Source organism: Helianthus annuus, chromosome 14, assembly GCF_002127325.2.
Source record: "Helianthus annuus cultivar XRQ/B chromosome 14, HanXRQr2.0-SUNRISE, whole genome shotgun sequence".
Classification (NCBI taxonomy): domain Eukaryota; kingdom Viridiplantae; phylum Streptophyta; class Magnoliopsida; order Asterales; family Asteraceae; genus Helianthus; species Helianthus annuus.
This window is the reverse complement of record NC_035446.2, coordinates 166,664,493-166,674,528: the sequence shown is the minus strand read 5'-3', so window position 1 is coordinate 166,674,528 and position 10,036 is coordinate 166,664,493. Positions and strand designations below refer to the sequence as shown.

The window sequence follows — 10,036 nt, the reverse complement described above, 5'->3', positions numbered from 1 at the left end:
TTTACGTAAAACTTACGAAAAACTTTTTACGTTTTACGTAAAACTTTTTAAGCGTCGTTTTTAACGCGCCGTTTTTTAGTCCCGTTTTAACACGGCGTTTTTTACGTCCCGTTTCTTTCGCGGCGTTTTTATGCTCCGCATTCACGCCCCTGCCGTTTTTTCACACGGTTTTTTATGTTTTACAATTTACGTAGAAAAAGTTTACGTTTTACGTTAAATAGTTTTTACATAAAAGTTTACGTTTTACGTTAAAAAAGTTTACGTTTTACGTAAAACTTTTTACGTTTTACGTTTTACGTAAAACTTTTTACGTTTTACGTTTTCCGTTAAAAAGTTTAAGTTTTACGTTTTACATTTACGTTAAAAAGTTTACGTTTTACGTTTTACGTTAAAAAATTTACGTTTTACGTTTATGTTAAAAAGTTTACGTTTTACGTTAAAAAGTTTAAGTTTTACGTTACAAAAAAATGGGCAGAGTTTCCTCTGTTTTTGGACGCCCCGACAACACAAGTTGTCGTTATTTTTCAAAATTCAACAATTACTCAACAAATATGTACGTATAATCAATTTATATAAACGAAATAATTAGTAAATCCAAGTAAATATTAACTAATAATTCGTCAAATTATTCAGTTCGAGCTTGTTTTGCACGGTAATAATTTAAAACTAATAAGATTTCACGCCGTTTAAACATTTACCGAGTCTGGCTTTGACCGTCGTTGACCAGTTGACCCGAACCAGTCAAACCTGACTTTGACCAGGTTTGACCAAACCCGATACTTTGATTGTTAACCCGTAAAACCCGAACACTAGTCTGAACCGTAACTCGAATCACCGCCAAACTTGAAGCTGAGCCAACTTGAATCTAACCCGAAAGAAATCAAAACAAAGCCAGTTGAAGATGATAACCACCACCTCTGCCGCCACTGTAAACGGAAGAACGGGGAGGTCACCGGGCGTCTACCGCCGTCGCTGTGAACATCATCAACAACACCATCATCAAAAAAAGTTTTTTAAAAAAAAGAATAAAATAAAATAAAGAGAATCGGGTGGGAGTGATACAGGAAGCTGGTAGTAAACAAGAACACCACCGCCGCCGTGACGGCGGGGCTGCCGTTGCCGGCTCCGCCGCTTCCCTCTCACTTCTTCTCTGCTCAAACTCTCTTGATTCATCTTCACCTTCTTCTAAGCTCATCCATCATTGGAAAAAACGAGAAAAAAGGGGGTGGCCAACGGAAATAGGGGATAAAACAGGGGGTGTTTGGCTGGTGGTTGTCGCCGGAAACAGGGGATAAACAGGGGGTGGTCGGCGATGGATGAAGGAACTGGGTAGTAAGGGAGGAGGTGGTTGATTTGGTGGGTAGTAAAGAAATGGTGGTTGATTTGGTGGGTTCTGAAGAAACGGTGGATGAATGAAGGCACTGGGTTTTTTAGTTGAAGCAATGATTGGTGGAGAGTGAAGAAAATGGTAGTTGAAGCAATGGGACGAAACTTCAAGAAATGGTTTTTTAGTGGTGGGGTTTTAGGTGGTTGATTTGGTGGGTAATGAAGAAATGGTGGATGGATGAAGGCACTGGTAGTAAAGGAAGAAGATGGTTGGGTAGTAGTGGTGAGTTTCAAATGAGGAGAGAGAGACAAAGAAGTGTTTTTAATAAATCTGACATTTTTAAAAGCTGATGGTTTTAAATGTGGAGAGAGATAGAGATTTGACATTTTGGGTAAATGACCAAACTACCCCTTTTGTTGGAAGAATATGATTGGTGGAGAGTGGTTCTCATGGTTCTTACAACTGGAAGTGGTTTTCATTTTAGCGCTCCCCTCCTAGGTCCATCCCCTCCAAGCCAAGCCTACCGCCCATCCCCTTGGGGATGAGGCTCTCCATACCCACTAGTCTTAACAAACCTCATGCACGGTAATAGTTCTTTCCTTCGATTGGCTGATAGGGGCGGTTGCCCAATCATTGGATGCCACATGGCATCCAGAAAAGCTAATTATTGGCACAACAAATTTACGATTTTATCTCGCTTTAAAATTACGATTTTGTCATCAGTTCAAAATTATGTTTTTACCCCCACTTAAGAATAAATTTACGATTTTACTCCCAGTTAAAAATTTCAATTTTGCTCTCGGTTGAAAATTACGACTTTGTCCCGTTTAAATTTACAGTTTTATCACTAGTTTTTTTTTTTTCCAGCCAAGTTACGGTTTTGCCCTCAACTTAAATTTACATTTTCTCCATCGTTTTTGTTTGTTTCCCTGGTTAAATTACAATTTTGCTCCCAGTGTAAAATTACAGTCATGCCATTGTTTTACTTTTTTTTAACTGTTGTAGTGTTTTGTTTTAATTGGTTGACTCCGTGTAATTTTTATTCGTGTCAGGCGGCTTCCTGACACACGCTCATTTGTCCTGAAAAATTATAATTTTCCCATCCTTTTTTAGCAAAAATATGATAATGGTTGACTCGATGTAATTTTTTGGAGATCGTGTTATGAGTAGTATGTTCAAGTAACAAAAACACAAACGTACATATTATGAGAGAGAGAGAAAACCGGCTTGCCGCAACGCGGACGGGGCAAACACTAGTTTATAACAAGAGGTGTTGTTTTTACCCGAACCCAAATATTAAACTGAACCCGACTTGATATGATTTTAGTACTGATACGATTTAACGTTTTCTTTTATATGATTGATTGACATGATTTGGTTTTATGCTTATTTAACTGGTTCATTTTTCATCTCGGGGTCCAAAAAAGTTTCACCGTTGTCATTTTAGTCCACTAGGTTAACTTCATCAATTTTTCTATTAACGAGAAGGGCAATTTGATCATTTTATATGGACGAATTGCCCTTCTAGTTAACATAATTATATATAAAATGACCAAATTGTCCTTCTTTTTAATAAAAAATGGATAAAATTAATTTCGTAGACTAAAATGACAACAATGAATCCTTTTTGGATTACAGACAAAAAATAAAATCTTTAGACTAAACTATTAAAATGGCACAAATCACGTAATCTAAAATGGCATTTAACTCTTTAATTAAAAGGATACGAGATCTTGCACAGTAGAGTGGACAAAACTGGTGGGCAAAAAATCAATTTGATCCATAGGTAAGATGGTGTAATCAGTGACCACGGGCTCCACAATATTATTCGCTGGGAGCCACCACCACCTGTATCCCTGCATCATTTTAAATTTTTCTATTTTTATTAATCTTTTGTTTTTTTATATTTCCTAAATAGACGTATTGAACAAGTTAAATAACAAGACAAACTGACAAAATAAAATTGGCTCATGGATTTTTAGACGGGTTATAAATATATTGAGTTGATGGGTCTTTCAATATATTTTTTCTACACATTTTACAAGTTATTTCTATTATTTTAATAATATAGTTTACCTTTTAAAGCAACAATTGAAGGAACTTTAAAGGTGCCCGTATCAGTTTTTTTAAGTGTACTGTTTTTTTTAGTCTAATGATGCTACTAAAATCAAGTGCATGGGATTTAAATATGTATGAAAATCAAGTACATGGGATTTAAATATGTATGAAAATAAACCAGCATTTAGCAAAATATAAATAAATATAGAGTTAATAGGTTCTACGGTTATATGACCTAATTAGTTGAGTCTTTTAAATTTTTAGAGCTGCAGTTTGTGCTATATGAGTTTCTCATTTTGTAACAAATTGGCTTCTAAGGGGGTGTTTGTTTTTTTACAAAAGCTCTTCATCGCCTCTTTTGTCTGCGTCACGCAGATCACGCGCAGACATTTAGGTCTGCAGAGTGTTTGTTTTTCAGGAGAGATTTCATTAAAAAAGGTCTACACAACCTCTTTTTGGTGCAGATGTGGTATACCCTCTTCTAACCTCTTCTTTGCATCTTCTCCCCCAAAACACATAATACAGAACTTTTTTTTATCAAAACCCTAAACTCTTCTCCCAGCCCCCTCCTCCACACCTCTCCTCCACCACCCTCTTCTTCCCTGCCGCCATCACCTCTCCTCCCACACCACCGCCGCCACTACCTCTCCTCCCACACCCCATCTCGCCGCAGTCACCACCTCCCCTGCCCCAGACCGCCGCAGCCACCACCTCTCCTGCCCCAGACCGCCGCAGCCACCACCTCTCCTCCCACACCCCCGTCGCGCCGCCGTTCAACTCCTCAAATTCATCAGCAAGCTTTTCATCATCACACCAACAAATGAGCCCAAATGATGAATGTAATGAAACCCATTTATCTTGTGCAATCGGAACCACCTTCATTTTCTTTTCTCCTTATGCTGTCCCACAGGTCAATTTGTGTATCTTTTTTCATTTCTAAAACCTTTATTTTAGTTTGTAAAACTTCAATGTTATCAAATTGTGGCTTTTTTGGATGAGCAAAAGATTCAAAGTATGAAATTGGTGACTAGCATCGGTTTTAAGAGTACTGTTACCCTTCATGATGCTTTTTTTTTTTTGTTTTTGATATCTGGAAAGGATCTGTTATATCTTTCAAAACTAGGTATTTGTTTATTGATTTCTATATTTTCTATATGATATAGGTGGCACGTTTGGGTTATTGTTATGTTTTTTTTGTCGTTTAAAATGATTTGATTTTGCTTAATTGATCCGTGCTTATTATGTTGCCGCTCAAAATGGTTTGATTATGCTTACTTGATTTCAGTTTATTTAAATTTCAGTTTATTTCTGCAGTCTGCAGAAGATAAAAAACAAACAGTCTTCTTCTTGCAGACTGCAGAGGTTTGGTCCACCTCTTCTGCTACAGATGTTTGCAGATGTGGTCCGCAGACTGCAGACATTTTACCTCTGAAAAAACAAACAACACCTAAGTTTCTAACATGAAGTTGCATAAAATAGTCAGTTAAATGCAAAAAAAAAAAAAAAAAAAACCACTCCAGCAAGTTCGCATGTGCAGCACATGAAACTTTGGCGCGATAAACATGAAATCAAATCTGCTATAAGAGTGAGGTTAGAGTAGGGTTGTCCTCACCTCTCTCTAGTTGCTCGCTCAGGAAATACTCGTTCGATTTACGGCTCGGTTGTAAATGAGCCGATCAGCTCGGTTCGGTTTATAAATGAGCCAAGTACAAGCAAATGCCCGCTCGGCTTGAACTTTTTTTTAATTTATTGTATATATATGTATGTGTGTGTATATATACACACACAACTATGCTTATAGTTTTAAGAATGCCACTCAATTGAATTTAATCCACTATGTACAAATATACAATTATATATAAAACAAAATTTGTCGTTTTAAATTTGTGTTTATTAAATTAATTTTGTATGTTTTTTTGTTAATTAGTTGACTTCGAGTTGGAAGTATTGAATTAATGACATTTTGGAGTTTTAGACATTTAAAATTTGAAAACCTTGTACGAAAGTGATCTGAACCGAGCTGCTCAGTTTCAAACCAAACCGAGTTTGAGCATGTACATTTTGTTTGATTCTATAAATTTTTCCGAAAACTTTAGCGGCGAGAGTTGGCATGCAATCTAGAGAGAAGAAAGAGTATTAAACTTTTTTTATACAATACTATCGATGTTTGTATAGTTTTTAAATGATACGTACTATATTATTTATATATTACATACAATTTATCGGACTAACTAATCGATTTAGGCTACTATACATTAGTATAGTTATTACAACTATGATTTAAATACACTAGTATAACGGTCAGCTAACATTTTATTATATAAGGGGTCAAAAAAAAAAATAATAATAATAATAACCCCATCAGTGTACAAACACCAAAAATAAAAACGATATCTCAAAAAAAGTATACTAGTTTTTTAATCTACTGCATAACAAAGTACGTCTGCCAGGACAGTAGTAAGCTAGTTCCATGCATGTCTTTTATATTACACGTTCTGAATATTAATAAATCACATATGATATGCATGACTTTTTATTTAAATACACATTGGCTTAAGATAAAAGGCATAATGCTTTTTATACATTACTAATTATATTAATTAAATTATATTTTTTTCGTTCGCAAGAGTCGTATAAAAAATAAATAATTAACAATGTTATGAAACCCATCTGCCACGTGGAGCTTTCTGAATCGCTAACTTTGTCTGCCTAGAAATTAAATATAGGCATCATACCACACATCTTTAATTTAATACAAAGAAAAATAAGACAAAAACATATATAATAAAACGTCGTTCAGAACATACAGTGTTGGTCCTATATATTGGTCTTGTCTTATCGTCACATGTTACAAAATTTGTAGCAAGAAAAGGACCCGTATTAATTTTTGTGGAAATGCATATTGTACAGCTGGCTTATAAAGTTGTACAGTTTAACATCTCAGTCAAGGTCTTTTTAAAGTTTTAGAATGTACTATTGTATTTTGTCAATGCTTAAAAGTCCCCATCACAACTTCTAAGCACACAATAATAACATACTTAATTCTTTTCTTAAACATGCATGTTCAATTCTATGTATTATAACTTTTGATTCAGATTTTATCACCTTTTGAGTTATGTATTATAACTTTTGATTCGGATTTTATAACCTTTTGAGTTAAAGTGCCATTTACGTCCTAGTGATTTGTTCATTTTTGTCACTTCAAGCCAAATTTAAAAATTTTAAAATTTTGAAATGTGTTATTTCAGTTCAAAAAACTAACCCAGTTAAAAAACTCAGTTTGCTCAGAGGTAAAATGGTCATTTTACATAGTGGTTCCGAGGTTGGTGCACGGTGCAGGGTATGTAAAACCTCCGAACCAATATGTAAAATGACCATTTTACCTCTAAGCTAACTGAGTTTTTATAACTATGGTTAGTATTTTGGATTGAAATGACACATTTTGATAATGTCAAGGAGGAACATGATACAATTTTGAAATTTGGTCTGAAGTGGGAAAAGTGGACAAACCACAAAAACGTAAATGACATTTAACTCTAACCTTTTTTTATAAAAAAATATTAATTTGTATTACTAGTAAAAGGTTAAAAGAACTGATTGTTCTTGTACAAATCAATTGGTATCTATTAGATAAACATATAAAACCAAGTTAAATTAATAGATTAACAACATTTAATTAGTTATTTCTTTATCATAAACAGTGGCGGATCTAGGAATTTTTTTCACCAGGTTTCTTTTGGTAAATTCTCACTAATTTTTCCCAAATCATACAAGATTTCCACTAATTTTTTTCATTTTTTCCAAACCGAAGGGATTCCTGGGAACCCCCAAAACACCCCTGAATCCGCCCCTCATAAAATATAAACTTACTATAGAAATGTATATTATTTTATTGGTAGTTGTAGGGTACCAGAATGGTTTGGATGTTTCGTTGCTGGCTTTCATTAATGCCGAGATAAATACGGGTTCATATTCTGATTTTTGTCCTTTTTTTTTGTCAGACTTAACTCAATATTCATGGACCACCACTCCATTTTATATTTTACCGTCTGTATTAATGCATATATCAAATTTTACAGCCTCTTACCGTCTTAATTTTTCAACTTTTAAGACCATCTAATACTATTCTGTTCTAATCATTTTCATCTAATATACGTCATGTAATGCTACTTGGCATGACCTGATTATACATGAAAATAGCAAAATATTTATTTATGACATATGATTATAAAGAAAAACAAGTACTTATACATGCACCAATATTTGGCATAAGACTACACTACTCTCAACTGCTTGGAAATAAAACACTTGAATTGTTAGGCCACAAACCCTCCTTCGGAGACTATGATAGTTATTAACTTAAATGTTAGAAATATAAAACATTACATGCACTTTTGAGCTAGCTATGCTCTAAAGCGTTAGAAATATATTTAAAAATTAAGAATACTACAATCATCTGTTAGATACTATTGTTTTAAGTGCGCCCATTTTTTGAACTGCTAAACCTGTATACAACGGGGATTAAACCCCTGATATATCACTATCCTAAACTCTATCTAACTCACAAACACCACTAAGCTATTCCCAAGTGGATTAAGGGCGTCATTTAACATGAATATTTAGCTTACATATAAAAAGTGGTTGGGATGATTATTGATTTAAACGAATTATATAAGAATATCAAATAATCTAACACAACATTCATGGGATTTATATTTAGTCTAAACGAGTTCATGTCAAGTTAAGTTACGGTCGAACCCATATTATGTTTAGCTAAACGTGCCATGTTTTGATAGATTCGTTTAACCCGCTTAGCTTTATACTTGTTTTTATAATTGCCTTGTCACAGTTTTAACCGAATGGATATTTTATGCCAAGTTTAAAGCATAAAAAGAGAAATGCCGGTCTCAATTGTAGAATCCAGGGGATTCATTGGTGATATCTCGAGTCACTTCAGTTTTTTAATTCTTACTATTAGTTTCTTTTGGTGTTTTACTACTTTTAAATTCGGATCTATGTTCAACCACTAGACATTTGTATTTGTATGCCTTAGGGTAGAGGCACACTGCTCACTTACCCCAAGTATTCAATAATAACAATCAATAGAATCATGTCACCTTAAAACTACCCCCGAGTATTTAAAATACTCGTTTTTGGTAGGGACATGATGTAGCGTGTGATATGATAACAAAGAACAAATCACGTTGATTTTACAAATACCCGTGATGATCTTCCCCAAACCTCCAAAAGTCAACCCAAAGGGCAGAGAATTTGAAGTGAAAAGTGATTAATCTCAAAATTGAAGTTTGATAATTGGAATCACAAGAGCAATACATAAATAAAGACTGAGATTCGAAATGGGCCACAAAAAGGCCATAAGCCAAACACAAGGCCAAAAACAAAATAAATATAACACCGAAAAAAACATAAATATGTCCAAAACTCCCATTAGAATACGTTTTTTGGCCCTAAACTTGGACTTCGGGGCCTTGCCACTACGTGCTCCTCGTTTCAAGCTTCGATTTGACTGGTCGAACGTCTACAACGAAGACCCGTAGCCAAAGTAATGCTCGTTTTCGCAAATCACCATTGGAAGCTCGATTATGGGCCTCCAACACGTAATCGGGTAATATTGCATTCTCGTCCTGTTTTATAACCATATTGTGCAATATGATACATGCGCACATCACATTTTGTATTTTCTCACGCTTCATTTCCTGTTGCGGTCGATTAAGCATACCCTCGTTCAACATCTTTTCTTGTCGTCTCTTGCATTTTCTTGAACTTTTTTTCATCCGGGTATGGAAAGATCCCATAAAAGCAGACTAAGTCTGGTAACTCACATTAGCAAGATAGTAGGCACGTTTGTATTGGTTCTCATTAATCTAAAAAGGGCACTTCGGGGCGGTTTCATACATTTTGCTCTTGTATAACGAAGATTCATTGAGAATATTGATGTTGTTATTCGAACCGGCAAGACCATAGTGCATACGGCAAAACCGCAAGTCATGTGAGACTACCGCTTCGAACATGATCGTTCGGTATTGGTGATCAACTATCATAAATTAGCCTCACAAACTTGTCGGACACATCCTTCGAACGATGTGTATAATTGCTGCTACTGATCATCCCTGTAAGGCCCCATCTAGCTTAATTCGTGTTGTACAAACGTGCAATATCGTGGATAGTTGGACTATGTAAAAACTCTGTACCATACAATCTAATAATTGCATTGCAATCTTTGGTGTATCTTGGGTGGTTTTAAAGAGATCACAATATCTTTGGTGTACCGTACAATCTAATAATTGCATTGCAAAAAAAAATTATAAAGAGATTGCAAGATCCTGGTAGACATAGCTAAATACTCATCGTATTCGTCTAGAACATTACTTGTAACACGTTGACAAATAGCTGTTGTGCAATTCTGAATTGGCGTGAAGCACTTTTTAAACCTTTCATCGAAAGCATAATGATTTAAAACTTTCATCTACTTTAATATCCTCGATGATTTTTAAAAATAATTCCTTGGGTAAGTAAAATCTCATTCCGAACGTATTTGCATCCTACTTAAAGTTTTCAATGAAGTAATGGTTCATTAGAACTTTATTTTTCTTTACACGATCACGCGACACATGTTTTCTCTTAAATTTT

General features: G+C 34.8%; 1 protein-coding gene and 1 long non-coding RNA gene across 2 annotated transcripts; both read right to left on the bottom strand.

Annotated features, from left to right (window-relative positions):
• Positions 1 to 585: 585 nt before the first annotated feature.
• Positions 586 to 1,641, bottom strand: LOC110906256. Its single transcript, XR_002573781.2, has 2 exons — positions 1,063 to 1,641; positions 586 to 972 (listed from the first exon to the last, which is right to left on the bottom strand). It is a non-coding gene; the product is annotated as an uncharacterized LOC110906256 (long non-coding RNA).
• A 2,281-nt stretch (positions 1,642 to 3,922) lies between these two features.
• Positions 3,923 to 4,267, bottom strand: LOC110907817 (glycine-rich RNA-binding protein 10-like). The gene has a single exon (XM_022152741.1). The coding sequence runs from the start codon at positions 4,265 to 4,267 to the stop codon at positions 3,923 to 3,925; it is 345 nt and encodes a 114-aa protein (XP_022008433.1).
• Positions 4,268 to 10,036: the final 5,769 nt, after the last annotated feature.